The 22,532-nt window shown below is 43.6% G+C and overlaps 1 protein-coding gene across 2 annotated transcripts; it reads left to right on the top strand.

The window, feature by feature from the left end:
* The first annotated feature begins 5,314 nt into the window (after positions 1–5,314).
* LOC106602244 (C-type lectin domain family 4 member E) lies at positions 5,315–18,966 on the top strand. 2 transcript variants are annotated; one of them, XM_045717612.2, is made up of 6 exons: positions 5,316–5,688; positions 6,793–6,888; positions 13,903–14,151; positions 14,272–14,414; positions 14,663–14,766; positions 16,901–18,966. In XM_045717612.2, the coding sequence occupies exons 3-6, from the start codon at positions 14,130–14,132 to the stop codon at positions 17,058–17,060; spliced, it is 429 nt and encodes a 142-aa protein (XP_045573568.2). In that variant the 5' UTR covers positions 5,316–5,688; positions 6,793–6,888; positions 13,903–14,129; the 3' UTR covers positions 17,061–18,966. The 2 variants fall into 2 exon arrangements, with proteins under 2 accessions (XP_082830240.1, XP_045573568.2); XM_082974114.1 differs by lacking the exon at positions 6,793–6,888 and having other exon boundaries at positions 5,315–5,688.
* The last annotated feature ends 3,566 nt before the right edge of the window (positions 18,967–22,532 follow it).

Below are 22,532 nucleotides of genomic sequence, written 5' to 3'. Positions count from 1 at the left end.
AGATGGCCGACTACATCAACAAACAGGTGATTGAATTAAACAAAGTTAATGAAGAAAACCAGAACAGAACAACGAGGAGCGTGAAGACTGAGACCCAACTCTCAGGTAAGAACTAAGAAATATCTATCTTTCTCTCTCTCACACACTCAGGTGCAGGCACGCACGCACACACCACACACACACACACACACACACACACACACACACAAATACCAGATAATAGGAAAAACACTTCTGTGTGGTTCAGTTGGTACGGAGCATGGTGTTCAAAACCTTCTGGGGTCACATACACTAAAATATGTCAATTCAATTGTTTTACTTCAGGTATTGAAACTATTTTGAACTATTTAAATGTGATTAATTGAAAATAACCTTTTTAAACAGCACAGTAAAAACCATGCCGGGGCTGGAAAAATGGAACCACTCTTAAATGCATAGAGAGAACTACTGTGTGTGTGCAAGGACTGATCATCCACGAGTTCAAAATGATAGTTTCAACAATCTGAGGCTACACAGTGTTTGTTAACAGTTCCATGATAAAACAAGCTTATATTTTGTGTTCTGATGGGGTTACAAAGTTAAACTAAGCTTGAGGCAATTACAGAATAAGTTACATAGAAGAATCAATGGGGAAATATTATACATTTAAAAGTAAAAAATAAAATGTGATATAGCAATCGCAGATTGACCCTTTAAATCATGCTTCGGCTATATTGTGTAATTTTGGTAATTTCTTTATACAGTAGCTTCCTGATTATCAGATTGGAGATGACCACAAGCTTGAGCAAACTGTTGCTGCCAACCCTCAATCGAAAGAAAACCAATGACGCAATGGAAATGTTTGGCTCTCAGAATTCTAATCATAATCATTAGTGACGTAGGATGATGGTGTGTGTGTTTCTGTAACTGTATGTGTGTGTGCGTGTTTCTGTGTGCCTGTTCCTCTGCAGATAGAAGACTAAGACTCTACAGGCTGGCTGCTGTGTGTTTAGGAGTGCCGTGTGTTCTACAAGTCACTCTCAACATCTCCCTGAGGCTGGCTTTCTGTGAGTGAGTCTGTGTCCCAAATGACACTCCATTAGTGCACTGGTCAAACGTAGTGCACTAATATAGGGGATAGCGTGCCATTTGGGAATCTAGGGTGTCATTTGGGACCCTTTTCCATGTATAGTTGTAACGATCGTCGTCGGGTGATGAGGAAGCGGACCAAAGCGCAGCTGGGAGCGAACACATGTTTATTCTTAACACTGAAATAAACACGTACACAAAACCAAGAAAATGCCGATACTTTAACTGCTCAAAACAAAGAGACAACACCCCACAAACAGCGTGGGGGAAAGAGGAACTTAAATGTGATCCCAATCAGAGACAACTAGCGACAGCTGTCTCTGATTGGGAATCGACAGAACCCAACATAGAAATAAACCCCATAGAGCTAACACAAGGCTATAACGCAAACATAGAAAATAAACCCAGGAAAAGTACCCAACATGACACACCCTGACCCAAAATACCCGAGTTCACCTGGTCAGGGCGTGACAGTACCCCCCCCCCCAACGGTGCGTACTCCCGGCGCACCAAACTTAAGTCTATTAGGGGGGGGGACCCGGGTGGGCGCCTCACCCTCGGTGGAGGCTCTGGCCCCGGGCGTGTTCTTTCCCCCGCCTCCACCTTAGCCCTACCCCTCTGGCCCGGACTGGACCACTGTGGAGCGGCATGCTCAGGCTCCGGAGTGGAGCCGTCGACCGGAACAGGATTGGGCACCGGTGGACCGGACACGGGTCGTGCCGGACTGGGAACACGCACCACTGGCTTGGTGCGGGCAGCAGGAACGGGCCGGGCCGGACTGGGAACACGCACCACTGGCTTGGTGCGGGGAGCAGGAACGGGCCGGGCCGGACTGGGGACACGCACCACTGACTTGGTGCGGGGAACAGGAACGGGCCGGGCCGGACTGTGGACACGCACCGTGGGCTTGGTGCGGGGAACAGGAACGGGCCGGACAGGACTGTGGACACGCACCGTGGGCTTGGTGCGGGGAACAGGGATGGGCCGGACAGGACTGGGGACACGCACCACTGACCTGGTGCGGGGAGCAGTGACGGGCCGGGCCGGACTGGGAACACGCACCACTGGCTTGGTGCGGGGAGCAGGAACGGGCCGGGCCGGACTGGGGACACGCACCGCTGACTTGGTGCGGGGAGAAGGGACGGGCCGGGCCGGACTGGGGACACGCACCACTAACCTGGTGCGGGGAGCAGGGACGGGCCGGGCCGGGCCGGACTGGGAACACGCACCACTGGCTTGGTGCGGGGAGCAGGAACGGGCTGGGCCGGACTGGGGACACGCACCACTAACCTGGTGCAGGGAGCAGGGACGGGCCGGGCCGGACTGGGAACACGCACCACTGGCTTGGTGCGGGGAGCAGGAACGGGCCGGGCCGGACTGGGAACACGCACCACTGACTTGGTGCGGGTAGCAGGGACGGGCCGGACAGGACTGTGGACACGCACCGTGGGCTTGGTGCGGGGAGCAGGAACGGGCCAGACAGGACTGTGAACACGCACTGGTGAACTGAAGCGTGGAGCCGGTTTAGCCACTCGTCCTGACTGGATGCCCATCCTAGCACGGCATGTGCTGGGCATGTCCACCGGACGCACCGGGCTGTGCGGGCGCACTGGTGACACAGCGCGCAACTCCGCTTCCCATGGCTTGGTGCGGGGAGCAGGGATGGGCCGGACAGGACTGTGGACACGCACCGTGGGCTTGGTGCGGGGAACAGGAACGGGCCAGACAGGACTGTGAACACGCACTGGTGAACTGAAGCGTGGAGCCGGTTTAGCCACTCGTCCTGGCTGGATGCCCATCCTAGCACGGCATGTGCTGGGCATGTCCACCGGACGCACCGGGCTGTGCGGGCGCACTGGCGACACAGCACGCAACTCCGCATCCCATGGCTCCTCCTCCAGATCTTCCCTCAGCAGGTCCTCAATCAACCGCCTCATCTCCGTCTCCTCTTCCGCCGTCATCCCCCACGAGAGCAGTGGTCTGGGCTCTTCCTCTGCCCTTCCGGACCACCCACTTAGCCCCCCCCAAAAAAAAATATTGGGGGTGTCTTCCGGGCCCCCTCGACCGCCGCCTGCGACTCCGTCCACCGGCTGGCATTACCTCCTCGACCTGGGAATCCTTTCGCCAGGGTCCTTTCCCCGACATGATCTCCTCCCAGGTCCAGAACTCCTTCCCCTCGTTAGCCCATCTCTCGAGCTCCTTATCCTCCCGCTGCTTGGTCCTGCTTTGGTGGGGTGTTCTGTAACGATCGTCGTCGGGTGATGAGGAAGCGGACCAAAGCGCAGCTGGGAGCGAACACATGTTTATTCTTAACACTGAAATAAACACGTACACAAAACCAAGAAAATGCCGATACGTTAACTGCTCAAAACAAAGAGACAACACCCCACAAACAGCGTGGGGGAAAGAGGAACTTAAATGTGATCCCAATCAGAGACAGCTGTCTCTGATTGGGAATCGACAGAACCCAACATAGAAATAAACCCCATAGAGCTAACACAAGGCTATAACGCAAACATAGAAAATAAACCCAGGAAAAATACCCAACATGACACACCCTGACCCAAAATACCCGAGTTCACCTGGTCAGGGCGTGACAATAGTGCATTACTTTAACCCTGGCCGATAGGATAGATATGTATTATATTATCGCACTATAGTTCTGTTCTCAAAAAGCAAGGATCACAATTCAGACTTACAGACATTACATAGCTTGTGGGACCGGCAGTTTTTCAAAATTGTTGACACACAAAATATTTATGAAAATACCACAACCTCTGTGTCCCAAATATCATCCTGTCCTCTTTAAAGTACACTATGTTTGACCAGGGCACTTAAGGCTTTGGTCAAAAGCAGCTCACCATATAAGGAATATATTGTCATTTGGAATACATCACAGGAACTTCTCTTTTCTTTCTTTCAGCCCGCTCTAATGAAGAGAGAAAACTATTAGAGGCCTGTTACAACACCACTGGTCTGGAAAAAGACAGAGGCCAGCCAGATACCTGTAGTGGTATCATTGACCTGTGTACATTCAGATACCATTGCCGGACGAACTGAAACCAGTCACTGAGCTGAGAGAGACCAGTTACAGAGGGAGAGCGACCAACTGCAAAACGAGAGAGACCAAGAGAAAACGGACAAAAACCAGTTAGAAGAGCGTTACATTGCCCTGACTAAAGAAAGGGACAGGTTTAGTGACAGGGTCAGTCTGTCAGTTTGTTCACACTCTAGGTTCTGAGAGAGTTGTCAGTCTAACTCTGTGTTGTTCATCTTCTAGGTTCTGAGAGAGTGGTCAGTCTAACTCTGTGTTGTTCATCCTCTAGGTTCTGAGAGAGAGGTCAGTCTAACTCTGTGTTGTTCATACTCTAGGTTCTGAGAGAGTGGTCAGTCTAACTCTGTGTTGTTCATACTCTAGGTTCTGAGAGAGTGGTTAGTCTAATTGTGTTGTTCATACTCTAGGTTCTGAGAGAGTGGTCAGTCTAACGCTATGATGTTCATCCTCTAGGGTCTGAGAGAGTGGTCAGTCTAACTCTGTTGTTTCTACTTCCAGCTATTGGAGGAGTGGAGGCCCTTATGGTGGTGGAGTGGAGAACTGTGTGGTGTTACCTTACTGGTCATCAGGCTACAGAGAATGGTGGGACAATCAGTGTTCATATCCACAGTTCTGGATCTGTGAAAAAGGCCTTTTGTAGGTACTGCTGTTGAAGGAACTCTTTACTGAATCTGAAGACCGATGATATATTTTGGTAGAATGGCTCTATGAACGAGACGTTGGAGAGAAAGGCACGTGCACACACACACACACACACACACACACACACACACACACACACACACACACACACACACACACACACCACTGAATCATGCACGCACACAAATACAATTAGGTTTATATCACTCAATACCTTTTGTCAATCTTAAGATGTACAGTTCATTATGTAGCATTTCTTGTAGGCTGTACACACATCTCTCTCTATCTCTCCCTCTACCTCTTTTTATTAGCAACATGTAATGTTACTTCCAATGCTTCTGCTAAGTTTATTAATTTTTTCATCTTCAATTATTATCAGAAATAACTTTTATAATAAGAAGAACAAAGGCACAGATGAATAAATAAAGGAACAATCTCTGAGTTCTACCAGCTTCCTGATTGAATGTGAGTCACGGGGTGTGAGCCATAATGTCACTTCCTTATGAACATGAAATATGACTTCTTGCTTGAAAGTGATTGGATACTTAAAACATTCTTTCAATTGCAGTGCACCACAGACAGACATCAGAGACACCAATGGAGACCCACATCAGAGCAACTACTCAACTACTTGTCATTGAAGTTAGAATCACACAGTAGATATTACCATTAGGAGTCAGTTAGAAAGGTAATCATAAGTAAGTTAATACTATAAGTAAAAGTTAAAATCATATATATTACAATTAAAGGTTAGACAGACTGAATTAGTTGATTAATTGATTGATTCATAATCATTGATATTCGGTACAGTTAGTTAAGATGGCCGGCATACATCAACAAAAAGGTGATTGAATTAAATTAAGTTAATGAAGAAAACCAGAACAGAGCAACGAGGAGCGTGAAGACTGAGACCCATCTCTCAGGTACAATGAATTATCTTTCTCTCTCTCACACACACACAGATGCAGACAGGTATGAACGCCAAAACGAACGCACACACGTATGCTGGCACGTGCACACACACTAATAGCACATCATAGAAAAACACTTGTACTTGTTTTATTGTTCTGTCTTCTGTGTGGTTGAGTTGGTACAGAGCCTGGGGTTTACAACCTGCTGGGGTCACATACACTAAAATGCATCAATTCAATATATTTTTTCACTTCAGTTATTGGAACTATTTAGAACTATTAAATAAGATCAACTGAAAATAATATTTTTAAACAACAACACAGTGGATATCCTACCACTGTTTTTGGTAAACAGCTGAGGGGCTGGCAACCTGAAACAGGCTCTGTGCACCTGGTGACCTTCCCTTTAATTCCGCTAGAAACGTAACCACTCTCAAAACAATGTACGCTGCAGAAATGTAACCACTCTGAAATTCATAGACAGAGCTAACATTTGAGGCTACACAGTGTTTGTTTACAAATTCATAGACAGAGCTATGTATGACTGGTACTGTATGTAATTCATAGGCAGAGCTATGTATGACTGGTACTGTATGTAATTCATAGGCAGAGCTATGTATGACTGGTACTGTATGTAATTCATAGGCAGAGCTACAGTATGTATTCAAGGACTGACCATCCATGAGATCAAAATGATAGTTTTACCCATCTGAGGCTACACAGTGTTTGCTAACAATTCCGTGGTAGAACACGCTTTTGTTTTGCGTCCTGATGGGGTTAAACTAAGCTCATGTGGCATTTATAAGTTACATTCATAAAGAATGAATAGGTTAATATTATACATTTCAATGTCCCAAAAATGTAAGCAGCAATCGCAGATAGCCTCTTTAAGTCATGCTTTAGCTATATTGTGTAATTTTGGTAATTTCTTCATAAAGTAGCTTCCTGTTTATCAGAATTGAGATGACAGCACTCTTGAGCAAACGTTCGCTGACAATCCTAAATCGGGGGGGTTTGGTTCTCAGAATTCTAATCATAGTCAGTAGTGATGTAGGAAGATGTTTGTTCTGTTTGTAATCATCATGTAGGATGGTGTGTGTATCTGTTTCTCTGCAGATAGAAGACTAAGACTCTACAGGCTGGCTGCTGTGTGTTTAGGAGTGCTGTGTGTTCTACAAGTCATTCTCAACATCTCCCTGAGACTGGCTTTCTGTGAGTGAGGCCAAAATGACACCCTATTAGCACTGTACTTTTGACAGTGCACTACATAGGGAACAGGGTGCCATTTGGGACTGCGTAGCAGTTCCTATTTCAGTCAAAGTCAAGCACTGCCAAAAATGTGACAATAAATAAATAAAAAATGCATCAGCTCTACTTGAGTACACAAACCATGTCTACAGTGCATTTGGGAAATATTCAGATGTCTTCACTTTTTCCACATTTTGTTACATTACAGCCTTATTCTAAAATTGATGAGGGGAAAAAAATATTGAATCAATCTACACACAATACCGCATAATTGTCACTTACCATAGAAAGCTGTTATTTTCTATGGTAGAGTAGGTCAGGGCGTGACAGGGGGGTTTTCTAGTTTAGTTTTTCTATGATGTCATGTTCTAGTTTTGTATTTCTAGGTTGGGTTTTGTTTGGGATGATCTCCAATTAGAGGCAGCTAGTCATCATTGTCTCTAATTGGAGATCATACTTAAGTAGGTGTTTTTCCCACCTGGGTTTGTGGGAGATTGTCTTTGAGTTAGTGTATGTTTCACCTCTGTGTCACGGTTTGTTGTTTTTGTTATTCAGTTTATTTATATGTATTGCATAGTTTCACAGTTCAATAAAAATGTGGAACGATACATACGCTGCACTTTGTTCCGCTTCACCCTACGACAACCGTGACAATAATGACAAAGGGAAAACAGGTTAATAGATTTTTTTCCAAATGTATAAAAAAAAAAAAACATAAATACCTTATTTACATAAGTATTCAGACCCTTTGCTTTGAGACTCGAAATTGAGCTCAGGTGCATCCTGTTTCCATTGATCATCCTTGAGATGTTTGTACAACTTGATTGGAGTCCACCTGTGGTAAATTCAATTGATTGGACATGATTTGGAAAGGCATACTCCTGTCTATATAAGGTCCCACAGTTGACAGTGCATGTCAGAGCAAAAACCAAGCCACTAGGTCAAAGGAATTGTCCATAGAGCTCAGAGACAGGATTGTGTCAAGGCACAGATCTGGGGAAGGGTTCCAAGAAATTTCTGCAGCATTGAAGGTCCCCAAGAACACAGTGGCCTCCATCATTCCTAAATGGAAGGAGTTTGGAACAACCAGGACTCTTCCTAGAGCTGGACGCCTGGCCAAACTGAGCAATCAGGGGAGAAGGGCCTTGGTCAGGGAGGCGACCAAGAACCTGATGGTCACTCTGACAGAGCTCCATAGTTCTTCTGTGGATATGGGAGAACCTTCCAGAAGGACAACCATCTCTGCAGCACTCCACCAATCAGGCCTTTATGGTGGAGTGGCCAGACGGAAGCCACTCCTCAGTAAAAGGCACATGACAGACAACGCAGGAATGGCTTCGGGACAAGTCTCTGAATGTCCTTCATTGGCCCAGCCAAAGCCCGGACTTGAACTTCGATGGAACACCTCTGGAGAGACTTGAAAATAGCTGTGCAGCGATGCTCCCCATCCAACCTGACAGAGGTTGAGAGGATCTACAGAGAAAAATGGGAGAAACTCCCCAAATACAGGTGTGCCAAGCTTGTAGCATCGTCCCCAAGAAGTCTCAAGGCTGTATTCGTGATGTAAATGTGATATTTCTGTTTTTTATTTTTAATAAAGTTGCAAAAACTTCTAAAAAACTGTTTTTGCTTTGTCATTATGGGGTATTGTGTGTAGATTGATGAGGGGAGAAAACACTTTAATACATTTTAGAATAAGGCTGTAAGAAAGTCAAAGTGTCTTTTTTTCCGAATGCACTGTATAAGCCTGGGATATCAACCATTCAAAGTTGGCCTTAGTGGGAGTGACCATAGAATTCTATGTAAGTGACCTTACTGAGTAAAATATTTGCCATTAGGCTATGTCCTTTGCTAGCAAATACATTCCCCCTGGTCGTCACTAGTTAACACAGCCACAAAGTCATAATTATGGCTAAGCACTAATTTCTCTTCTTAAAATGTACTTTTAACCTAACCTAATTAATGAAGGCCAAGTTTGATGCGTTGATATACCAGACCTTCCGAGTATTTGGGCGGAAGTGTCTGGGAACGAGATTAGGTGTAATCTAAAATAACTTAACTTTAGAGCGTGTTTCATACTTCAGCACAGCATTTCACTATTTTTAAAGCACATGTTTATATCATATTCAACATAGTGGGGTTATGTCACATTTGACATGGGTGATATTGTCACACAGTTATGCCACGTTTATGAACCCTTTATAAAGCATAACATGCACTTATATATGCTATATAACACATTGATGTACAGTCGTGGCCAAAAGTTTGGAGAATGACACAAATATTAATTTTCACAAAGTCTGCTGCCTCAGTTTGTATGATGGCAATTTGCATATACTCCAGAATGTTATGAAGAGTGATCAGATGAATTGCAATTAATTGCAATGTCCCTCTTTGCCATGCAAATGAACTGAATCCCCAAAAAACATTTCAACTACATTTCAGCCCTGCCACAAAAGGACCAGCTGACATCATGTCAGTGATTCTCTCGTTAACACAGGTCTGAGTGTTGACAAGGACAAGGCTGGAGATCACTCTGTTATGCTGATTGAGTTCAAATAACAGACTGGAAGCTTCAAAAGGAGGGTGGTGTTTGGAATCATGCCAGTAAGATTGCACGTAAATCAACCATTTATCGGATCATCAAGAATTTCAAGGAGAGCGGTTCAATTGTTGTGAAGAAGGCTTCAGGGCGCCCAAGAAAGTCCAGCAAGCGCCAGGACCGTCTACTAAAGTTGATTCAGCTGCGGGGGATCGGGGCACCACTAGTACAGAGCTTGCTCAGGAATAGTAGAAGGCAGGTGTGAGTGCATTTGCACGCACAGTGAGGCGAAGACTTTTGGAGGATGACCTGGTGTCAAGAAGGGCAGCAAAGAAGCCATTTCTCTCCAGGAAAAACATCACGGACAGACTGATATTCTTCAAAAGGTACAGGGATTGGACTGCTGAGGACTGGGGTAAAGTCATTTCCTCTAATGAATCCCCTTTCCGATTGTTTGGGGCATATGGAAAAAAGCTTGTCTGGAGAAGACAAGGTGAGCGCTACCATCAGTCCTGTGTCATGCCAACAGTAAAGCATCCAGAGACCATTCATGTGTGGGGTTGCTTCTCAGCCAAGGGAGTAGGCTCACTCACAATTTTGCCTAAGAACACAGCCATGAATAAAGAATGGCACCAACACATCCTTCGAGAGCAACTTTTCCCAAATCAAATCAAATCAAATCAAATGTATTTATATAGCCCTTCGTACATCAGCTGAAATCTCAAAGTGCTGTACAGAAACCCAGCCTAAAACCCCAAACAGCAAGCAATGCATGTGAAAGAAGCACGGTGGCTTGGAAAAACTCCCTAGGAAAAACTCCCTAGAAAGGCAAAAAACCTAGGAAGAAACCTAGAGAGGAACCAGGCTATGAGGGGTGGCCAGTCCTCATAGCCTCATAGCCTGTTATAATAGCCTGTTATAATATCGATATTATAACAGAACATGGTCAAGATGTTAAAATGTTCATAAATGACCAGCATCGTCAAATAATAATAATCATAGTAGTTGTCGAGGGTGTAACAAGCACGTCCGGTGAACAGGTCAGGGTTCCATAGCCGCAGGCAGACCAGTGGAAACTGGAGCAGCAGCATGGCCAGGTGGACTGGGGACAGCAAGGAGTCATCATGCCAGGTAGTCCTGAGGCATGGTCCTAGGGCTCAGGTCCTCCGAGAGAAAGAAAGAAAGAGAGAAAGAGAGAATTAGAGAGAGCATATATAAATTCACACAGGACACCGGATAAGACAAGAGAAATACTCCAGATGTAACAGACTGACCCTAGCCCCCCGACACATAAACTACTGCAGCATAAATACTGGAGGCTGAGACAGGAGGGATCAGAAGACACTGTGGCCCCATCCGATGATACCCTCGGACAGGGCCAAACAGGCAGGATATAACCCCACCCACTTTGCCAAAGCACAGCCCCCACACCACTAGAGGGATGTCTACAACCACCAACTTACCGTCCTAAGACAAGGCCGAGTATAGCCCACAAAGATCTCGGCCATGGCACAACCCAAGGGGGGGGCGCCAACCCAGACAGGAAGACCCAACCATCCAGGAACAGTTTGGTGACGAACAATGCCTTTTCCAGCATGATGGAGCACCTTGCCGTAAGGCAAAAGTGATAACTAAGTGGCTTTGGGAACAAAACATTGATATTTTGGGTCCATGGCCAGGAAACTCCCAGACCTTAATCCCATTGAGAACTTGTGGTCAATTCTCAAGAGGTGGGTGGACAAACAAAAACCCACAAATTCTGACAAACTCCAAGCATTGATTATGCAAGAATGGTCTGCCATCAGTCAGGATGACGAACCACTGCTTTTAATCAGGGCAAGGTGACCGGTAACATGACCGAATACAAACATTTTAGCTATTCCCTAGGCAAGGCAATCAAACAAGCTAAGCATCAGTATAGAGAGAAAGTAGAGTCGCAATTCAACGACACAGACACGAGAGGTATGTGGCAGGGTCTACAGTCAACCACGGACTACAAAAGAAAAACCAGCCCCGTCGCGGACCACGATGTCTTGCTCCCAGACAAACTTAACAACTTCTATGCTCGCTTTGAGGACAACACAGTGACACTGACAAGGCACGCTACCAAAACATGCGAGCTCTACTTCGCTGCAGCCAACGTGAGTAAAACATTTAAACGTGTTAACCCTCGCAAGGCTGCAGGCCCAGACGGCATCCACAGCCGCATCCTCAGAGCATGCGCAGACCAGCTGGCTGGTGTGTTTACGGACATGTTCAATCAATCCTTATCCAAGTCTGCTGTTCCCACATGCTTCAAGAGGGACACCATTGTTCCTGTTCCCAAGAAAGCTAAGGTAACTGAGCTAAATGACTATCATCCTGTAGCACTCACTTCCGTCATCATGAAGTGATTTGAGAGACTAGTCAAGGACTATATCACCTCCACCCTACCTGACACCCTAGACCCACTCCAATATAGTCACCCACTCCCTATTCACATCAACGGGACAGTAGTGGAGAAGGTGGAAAGTTTTAAGTTCCTCGGCGTACACATCTGTAACGGCCGTCGTCGGAATGAGACCAAGGTGCAGCGGAAGATGTGTTCATCGTAAATGATTTAATAAATGAAAAAACACTATACAACAAAAAAACAAGAAACCGACAGCCAAACAGTTCTGTCAGGTGCAAACACTAAACAGAAATCAATCACCCACAAACCCCAAAGGAAAAACAGGCTGCCTATGTATGACTCCCAATCAGCAACAACGAACTACACCTGTGCCTGATTGGGAGCCACACACGGCCAAACCAAAGAAACAAACCAACATAGAAAAATAAACATAGAACGCCCACCCATGTAACACCCTGGCCTAACCAAAATAGAGAACAAAAAAACCCTCTCTATGGCCAGGGCGTTACAACATCACGGACAAACTGAAATGGTCCGCCCACACAGACAGTGGGTAAAGAAGGCGCAGCAGCGCCTCTTCAACCTCTGGAGGCTGAAGAAATTTGGCTTGTCACCAAAAACACTCACAAACTTTTACAGATGCACAATCGAGAGCATCCTGTCGGGCTGTGTCACCACCTGGTACGGCAACTACTCCGCCCACAACCATAAGGCTCTCCAGAGGGTAGTGAGGTCTGCACAACGCATCACCGGGGGCAAACTACCTGCCCTCCAGGACACCTACACCACCCGATGTCACAGGATGGCCAAAAAGATCATCAAGGACAACAACCACCTGAGCCACTGCCTGTTCACCCCACTATCATCCAGAAGGCGAGGTCAGTACAGGTGCATCAAACCAGGGACCGAGAGACTGAAAAACAGCTTCTATCTCAAGGCCATCAGACTGTTAAACAGCCATCACTAACATGGAGTGGCTGCTGCCAACATAATGACTCAACTCTAGCCACTTTAATAATGGAAAAATGTATGTAATAAATGTATCACTAGCCACTTTAAACAATGCCACTTTATATAATGTTTACATACCCTACATTACTCATCGCATATGTATATACTGTACTCTATACCATCTACTTCATCTTTCCTATGCCGTTCTGCCATCACTCATTCATATATTTTTATGTACATATTCTTATTCATTCCTTAACACTTGTGTATATAAGGTAGTTGTGAAATTGTTAGGCTAGATTACTTGTTAGATATTACTGCATGGTCGGAACTAGAAGCACAAGCATTTCACTACACTCGCATTAACATCTGCTAACCATGTGTATGTGACAAATACATTTGATTTGATTTGATTTGGGATGTGGCCCAGAAGTTAATTGACAGCACACCAGGGCGGATTGCAGAGGTCTTCAAAAAGAAGGGTCAACACTGCAAATATTGCAAGACACTTTGCAAGACTCACTGCAAGTCTCTTTGCATCAACTTCATGTAATTGTCAATAAAAGCCTTTGACACTTGTAATTATACTTCAGAATTCCATAGTAACATCTGACAAAAATATCTAAAGACACTGAAGCAGCAAACTTTGTGGAAATTAATATTTGTGTCATTCTCAAAACTTTTGGCCACGACTGTAGTGCTTATGAAAGCACAAGGAATGCTTTATAAACCTCTTTTCGCGACGTCAATCATGTCTTTTATAAGCAGTGGTGGAGTGATATTTGTTTATGACATCATAATTTCTCAAGTTTTATGTGTGTTCTCTTTATAGAACACACATAAAATGCATACTCCGATTGCAACGTCTGACTATATCCACATTGTCTCAAGAACATGTTATATTTTTAACACCTTCCTACACCAAGTTAGGCATACCTCATTTCAAAATAGACTGTAAACATCAATGTCAATAATGAAAGATAATTCATCACGTTTTACTGGTGAAATGTTCACACTGCATGCCAATCATCTCAGTCATTATCATGGGAATATGCATTTAGATTTCTTGACTATATGTATCAATGCTTTCCAGATAACAGAGGCAATGAGACTGCAGAGAGAGACCAGCTACAGACCAGTTACAACACCCTGACTGAAGAGAGAGGCCAGCTACAGACCAGTTACAACACCCTGACTGAAGAGAGAGTCCAGCTACAGACCAGTTACAACAACCTGACTGAAGAGAGAGGCCAGCTACAGACCAGTTACAACACCCTGACTAAAGAGAGAGACCAGCTACAGAAGGAAAGAGATGATCTCATGACAAAGTTCTCTAATCTGAGTGAGTTTACCTGATAAATGATCATAACATCACATATCTAATATGCGGTAAACTTGTGTTCTTATTCTACAATAATAGGTGCAGAATAATAAGATGGAAATGCATGTTTTTGTGTTGTAGAACAAACCTGTCCTGAAGGCTGGCAGAGGATTATCTCCAGGTGGTACTTCATCTCTACTGAGACTGCAACCTGGAAGGAGAGCAGAGAGGACTGTCTGAAGAGAGGAGCAGACCTGGTGATCATAAACAGTGATATGGAACAGGTGAGTGAGTGAGTGAGTGAGTGAGTGAGTGAGTGAGTGAGTGAGTGAGTGAGTGAGTGAGTGAGTGAGTGAGTGAGTGAGTGAGTGAGTGAGTGAGTGAGTGAGTGAGTGAGTGAGTGAGTGAGTGAGAGAGTGAGTGAGCGAGTGAGTGAGTGAATCAAACATCTCTTGGTTAGTAATGTATCTTCCAGTATTTAACACATGTAGCCTATAGTAGTTGACAACATCAGTATCTTTCTCACCAACAGCAGTTTCTCTTAAGCTTCAATAAGAGAGCCTGGATTGGTCTGACTGACTCTGTTACTGAGGGGACCTGGAAATGGGTGGACGGCACCCCACTGACCACCCCAAGGTAAGAGACTACTGCTCTATAATAACACTGACCACCCCAAGGTAACAGATTACTGCTCTATAATAACACTGACCACCCCAAGGTAACAGACTACTGTTCTATAATAACACTGACCACCCCAAGGTAACAGATTACTGCTCTATAATAACACTGACCACCCCAAGGTAAGACACTACTGCTCTATAACAACACTGACCACCCCAAGGTAAGACACTACTGCTCTATAACAACACTGACCACCCCAAGGTAAGACACTACTGCTCTATAACAACACTGACCACCCCAAGGTAAGAGATACTGCTCTATAACAACACTGACCACCCCAGGTAACAGATTACTGCTCTATAATAACACTGACCACCCCAAGGTAACAGACTACTGCTCTATAATAACACTGACCACCCCAAGGTAAGAGACTACTGCTCTATAATAACACTGACCACCCCAAGGTAATAGACTAGTGCTCTAATAACACTGCCCCCCGGTCACCTCACGTGTAAGGAGTAGGACTGATTCTCTGTGTTGTTCATAATCCATTGACTACAAGGTGAGATTTGACCATCCAGGTGTGATAGACACCTTTAACAAATTACATGTTGCTTCAAATCATGTTCAATGATGTCATTCCACAAGCACTAAAGATATATCATAAAATGTCATAAAAAAATACAAATAAAGTGTTGGATCTTGGTCCAAAAAAGGCTGTGCTCCTTTTAAAGCTGAATAAACATGTGTGTATTTATATTGACCCCTTTTTTTACTTTTTTTACACTGACTCTATGCACACACTCACTAGACTCTACCCACACACTCACTAGACTCTACCCACACACTCACTAGACTCTACCAACACACTCACTAGACTCTACCCACACACTCACTAGACTCTACCCACACACTCACTAGACTCTACCCACATACTCACTAGACTCTACCCACACACTCACTAGACTCTACCCACACACTCACTAGACTCTACCCACACACTCACTAGACTCTACCCACACACTCACTAGACTCTACCCACACACTCACTAGACTCTACCCACACACTCACTAGACTCTACCCACACACTCACTAGACTCTACCCACACACTCACTAGACTCTATCCACACACTCACTAGACTCTACCCACACACTCACTAGACTCTACCGACACACTCACTAGACTCTGCCCACACACTCACTAGACTCTACCCACACACTCACTAGACTCTACCCACACACTCACTAGACAGTACCCACTCACTCACTAGACTCTACCCACACACTCACTAGACTCTACCCACACACTCACTGGACTCTACCCACACACTCACTAGACTCTACCCACACACTCACTAGACTCTACCCACACACTCACTAGACTCTACCCACACACTCACTAGACCCTACCCACACACTCACTAGACTCTACCCACACACACACTCACTACACTCTACCCACACACTCACTAGACTCTACCCACACACTCACTAGACTCTACCCACACACTCACACATACTTACACTGATTCTCAAACACACACATACATGTACACACAAAACACACACACACGTGTATTGACGTCACAATTCAGTCCCATTCAAAACCTTATTTTCCCTAACCCCTAACCCGTACTCTTACTCTAAACCTAACCCTAACCATAACCCTAAAACTAACCCTAGCTCCTAAACCTAACCCTAGCTCCTTACCCTAACACTAAAACTAACCCTAAACTTAACCCTAACATAACCCTAAAACTAACCCTAGCCCCTAACCCTAACCCTTAATGTAATTCTAACCCTAATACTAATTCTAACCTTAACCCTAAACCCCCTAGAAATAGCATTTAACACGTAAACACACACTTTCACACTATTTCACACTCTTTCACATTCTTCACACTCACTGTGCTACTCTGTTTATTACCTATCCTGATTGCCAAGTCACTTTCTATTTTGTGTTAATATTTTCCTTTTTTTATATAGCAAAAGTTTAATTAATATATGTTTTACTGTTTAACTCTGCATTGTTTGGGAAGGACCCATACCTAAGCATTTCATGGTAAAGTCTACACCTGTTCTATTTTGCGCATGTGACAAAATAAAATTGTAATTATTTTATTTTCTCTGTCTTGTTTACCCTGTAGTTACTGGTACTCACAGCAGCCTGATAATGGCCGTGACTACCCAGAAAATGGGGAGGAGGACTGTGTTGAGTTGAACACAGTAACATGGCGTCCTGTAAAGGCATGGAATGACCAATCATGTTTACTCAATCGTTACTGGATTTGTGAGAAGGTGGTTTAACAACACCATGACAACAGAGGAGGCTGGTGGGAGGACGCGCACACATACAGCACCTTACACATGTACACAACTTCATTCTCTCTCTCTCTCTCTAAGACACACACACCAACACACTGTAGGTACTGTACTGGGGGATAAAACAACCTGATAATTGTGATGTACCAGGATAGACTGTAACTAGGACTGTGCTGATGGTAATATTGGGTATTCTGAGCCTGTAGATAAATATTATGACATAGCATTTACCTATACAGTAGCTCATTATATAGAGTGCTACAGTATCTCTCTCTAGTTAAACAGTGTGTAGACATACTGTCATCTGTAAAATGCTTGCATTCATTATTTTAAAAAGAAACATGTTATGTGATTTGCCATAGGCTTGTGCTTTTTTCATAATCAATTATTAGCATAAATCTCTTTAGTTCATCTTCTTACTAAGGCTCAGATTAAGTAAGAAAGGAACCTAGCAGGTTTACCAGCTTCCTGATTGAATGTGATTGGATTGTTTAAACAATGTGACTTGCAGTTGGACACAGACAGAAGGCAGAACAGTACTGAGAGGATACACACTGCACGCAGGCAAACACACACACAGACACACGTGTGAAGTTCCCCTTTTCTGATAAAGATGCAGACAGATGTCCCACACACATCTCTGACTAACTTTTCACACTGATGTCACACACACACACACACACACAGCATAGATAAAAGAAAAAGGCCCCTATCGATGGCATAGAGAGAGTACGAGCCATAATGTGAACTCCATTTGAAGGCTGTGGAAGCCACAAACAGGCCTATCAAAGTGATAGGATGAAAGGCTGCACTCGACACTACTTGTTGTGAAGCAGCTATCATGTTATATCACTGTGTTTAGAATATCCTGTTAGGTCTAACAACTTCCTGCTTGAAGGTGATTGGATTCTTAAAACATTCTATCAACTGTAGTGGACCACAGACAGACAACAGAGAGGAACCTGGTGGAGATGCACATCAGAGTAACTACTCAACTACTAGTCACTGAAGTTAGAATCATACAGTAGATATTACCATTAGGAGTCAGTTAGAAAGGTAATCATACAGTAGATATTACCATTAGGAGTCAGTTAGAAAGGTAATCATACAGTTAGTTAACTTCTTCAGAATCCTGAATTTCCACCTGTCTGACGTGCCCAAAGTAAACTGTCTGTTACTCAGTCCCAGAAGCTAGGATATGCATATAGAAACACTCTGAAGTTTCCAAAACTGTTAAAATAATGTCTGTGAGTGTAACATAACTGATATGGCAGGCGAAAACCCGAGAAAAATCCATCCAGAATCCATCCTTTTTGGGAGGACACAGCCACTTTCAATTGAAGTCTATTGTCCATTCAAATGAATAGGACCCAGATTGCAGTACCTATGGCTTCCACTAGATGTCAGCAGTCTTTATACAAGGTTTCAGGCTTGTTTGTTGAATAATGAAGAAGTAGTAGAGGATATTCCAGAGGAAGTACAATAGGTTTGTTAGTGTTTTTGCGCACGTGAATGAGTGTGCGCACTTTGTTCTTCATCAGATGACAACCCTAGGACATTATGTTATACAATACATGCATGTTTTGTTCAATCAAGTTCATATTTATATCAAAAAACAGCTTTTTACATTAGCATGTGACTAGCACGTTGTTACACAGGTAGGTGAATCTTTAACCTGTTGGGTCTAGGGGGCAGCATTTGCACGTCTGGATAAAAAAAATGTACCCGATTTAATCTGGTTACTAATCCTACCCAGTAACTAGAATATGCATATACTTATTATATATGGATAGAAAACACTCTAAAGTTTCCAAAACTGTTTGAATGGTGTCTGTGAGTATAACAGAACTCATTTGGCAGGCAAAACCCTGAGACATTTTCTGACAGGAAGTGGATACCTGATGTGTTGTATTGACTTTAAACCTATCCCATTGAAAAACACAGGGGTTTAGGAATATTTTGGCACTTCCTATTGCTTCCACTAGATGTCACCAGCCTTTACAAAGTGTTTTGAGTCTTCTGGAGGGAGATCTGACCGAACAAGAGCCATGGAACGGTGATGTCCCATTAGACACCTGGCGCGCTACTTCATGTTGGGTACCCTCGTTCCAATACGTTATAAAAGACTATGCATTCGTCCACCTTGAATATTATTCATGTTCTGGTTAAAAAAGGCCCTAATGATTTATGCTATACAACGTTTGACATGTTTGAACGAACGGAAATATATTTTTTCCCCTCGTTCATGACGAGAAGTCCGGCTGGCTTACATCATGTGCTAACGAGACGGAGATTTTTGGACATAAATGATGAGCTTTTTTGAACAAAACTACATTCGTTATGGACCTGTGATACCTGGAAGTGACATCTGATGAAGAGAATCAAAGGTAATGGATTATTTACATAGTATTTTCGATTTTAGATCTCCCCAACATGACGTCTAGTCTGTATCGCAACGCGTATTTTTCTGGGCACAGTGCTCAGATTATTGCAAAGTGTGATTTCCCAGTAAGGTTATTTTTAAATCTGGCAAGTTGATTGCGTTCAAAAGATGTAAATCTATAATTCTTTAAATGACAATATAATATTTTACCAATGTTTTCTAATTTTAATTATTTAATTTGTGACGCTGACTTGACTGCCGGTTATTGGAGGGAAACGATTTCCTCAACATCAATGCCATAGTAAAACGCTGTTTTTGGATATAAATATCAACTTGATAGAACTAAAAATGCATGCATTGTCTAACATAATGTCCTAGGAGTGTCATCTGATGGAGATTGTAAAAGGTTAGTGTATCATTTTAGCTGGTTTTATGGTTTTGGTGACCCTGTCTTTGACTTGACAAAACATTACACACAACTCTTGTAAATGTACTGTCCTAACATACTCTAAATTTATGCTTTCGCCGTAAAACCTTTTTGAAATCGTAAAACGTGGTTAGATTAAGGAGATGTTTATCTTTCAAATGGTGTAACATAGTTGTATTTTTGAAAAATTTGAATTTTGACATTTATTTGGATTCAAATTTGCCGCTCTTGAAATGCACCTGCTGTTGATGGAGTGCACCACGGGTGGCACGCTAGCGTCCCACCTAGCCCCAAGAGGTTAAGGTTCCGGTGAATTTACTAAATTACTCACGATAAACGTTCACAAAAACCATAACAATTATTTTAAGAATTATAGATACAGAACTCCTTTATGCACTCGCTATGTCCGATTTTAAAATAGCTTTTCTGTGAAGGCACATTTTGCAATATTCTGAGTAGATAGCCCGGCCATCACAGGCTAGCTATTTTGACACCCACCAAGTGTGGTACTCACCAAACTCCGATTTACTATTAGAAAAGTTTGATTACCTTTGCTGTTCTTCGTCAGAATGCACTCCCAGGACTTCTCCTTCAATAACAAATGTTGGTTTGGTTCCAAATAATCCATAGTTATATCCAAATAGCGGCGTTTTGTTCGTGCGCCCGACGTGTTTCGTGACAAAAAAAAATTGAAATATTCCATTACTGTACTTCGAAGCATGTCAAACGTTGTTTAAAATCAATTTTTATGCTATTTTTCTCGTAAAAAAGCGATAATATTCCGAACGGGAGTCGTTGTTTTCGTTCAAAGAGAGAGAAAGTAAACATGGTGTCGGCTGGTGCACGCGCCTCCAGTCTCATTGTCCTCTGATCGACCATTATCCAAATGCGCTAATGTTTTTCAGCCATGGCCTGCAAAGCCACCATTCATCGTTCTGGCGCCTTCTGAGAGCCTATGGGAGCGTTAGAAAATGTCACGTTATGCCAGAGATCCCCTGTTTTGGTTAGAGATGATCAAGAAGGCCAAGACATAGTCAGAGAGAGCGCTTCCTGTTTGGAATCTTCTCAGGTTTTGGCCTGCCAAATGAGTTCTGTTATACTCACAGACACCATTCAAACAGTTTTAGAAACTTTACGGTGTTTTCTATCCAAATCAAACATTTATATGCATATTCTAGTTACTGGGCAGGAGTAGTAACCAGATTAAATCGGGTACATTTTTTTTATCCGGCCGTGCAAATACTGCCCCCTATCCCCAACAGGTTAACCGGAAGTTGTCCCGCAAGTGGGAGGCCTATCCCTGCAATGAATACACTGTTTAGAGGGAAGAGGACAAAGCTGAAACCGATACAGCATTGTGACTGATCCAAAAGGCTGCAAATAATCTATAGGCAAAAATGAATTACAGCTGAAAGCAAGAATGATAATACCAATAATATCTTCTTTCTGCTGAAGTGTACACTCGTCCACTACTTCCCATAAATCTAAAAGCCTTGGGTTGGTGTAGGCATGTGCGCTAGATTCCCATACACCAGTCATTTCCTTTCAAATCCATAAAGGGAAGTGAACAAGTGCACACTTCTGGAGAAAATGTTGAATATTGGAAACCACCGCTTGGCTCTTTCTGAATTCACCTTCCCTCAATTCCTTGTCCTCTCTCCTCGCCTCATTCTCAAAACGCATTGGAAGAGAATATCCAAGGTCCCCCCCCTCAGAAGTTCTCCTCCGATGTTTTTTGAGAAGGATTTAAGGACAGGCAGTGGCGACATGTCATTCAGGGCAGGTGGGCCAGAGCTTTAATTCTAGCATGAATTCATGTCACATATCAGATAATTCATGTCACAAATCTTCTCTCTCTCTAACTCCCCTTGCTTTCTCCCTCTCTCTCTCTATCTCGCTCTTTCTGTCTCTGTCCCCTCTCTCTCCCTCTCTCCTCCCTCTCCCTCTCCTCTCCCCTCGCTTTCCCTCTCCCCTCTTTCTCCTCTATTCCCCCTTCTCCCTCATGTCACATATCAGGTAATTCATGTTATACAGTGCCTTGCAAAAGTACTCATCCCCTTTGGTGTTTTTCCTGTTTTGTTGCATTACAACCTGTAATTTAAATGGTTTTTATTTGTATTTTGTGTAATGGACATACACAAAATAGTCCACATTGGTGAAGTGAAATGAAAAAAATTACTTGTTTCAAATAAATACAAAACGGAAAAGTGGTGCATGCATATGGATTCACCCCCTTTGCTATGAATTTCCTAAATAAGATCTGGTGCAACCAACTATCTTCAGAAGTCACATAATTAGTTAAATAAAGTCTACCTGTGTGCAATCTAAGTGCCACATGATCTGTCACATGATCTCAGTATATATACACATCTGTTCTGAAAGGCCCCAGAGTCTGCAACACCACTAAGCAAAGGGCAACACTAAGCAAGATGCACCATGAAGACCAAAGACCTTTCGAAAACAGGTCAGGGACAAAGTTGTGGAGAAGTACACATCAACAACAAAAAATGTATCGTAAACTTTGAACATCCCACGGAGAACCATTAAATCCATTATTAAAAAATGGAAAGAATATGACACCACAACAAACCTGCCAAGAGAGGGCCACCCACCAAAACTCATGGACCAGGCAAGGAGGGCATTAATC

This window comes from Salmo salar, chromosome 04 (genome assembly GCF_965601325.2).
Source record: "Salmo salar chromosome 04, fSalSal1, whole genome shotgun sequence".
Taxonomy (NCBI): Eukaryota; Metazoa; Chordata; class Actinopteri; order Salmoniformes; family Salmonidae; genus Salmo; species Salmo salar.
This window is presented reverse-complemented; position numbering and strand designations above follow the sequence as displayed.

Excerpts from the sequence above, each read along its gene's own strand:
- LOC106602244 (XM_082974114.1), top strand. The coding sequence starts at position 14,130 with ATGACAAAGTTCTCTAATCTGA. Across the intron at positions 14,152-14,271 it reads GACAAAGTTCTCTAATCTGA|AACAAACCTGTCCTGAAGGC; the intron begins GTGAGTTTACCT and ends TTTGTGTTGTAG. Across the intron at positions 14,415-14,662 it reads TAAACAGTGATATGGAACAG|CAGTTTCTCTTAAGCTTCAA; the intron begins GTGAGTGAGTGA and ends TCTCACCAACAG.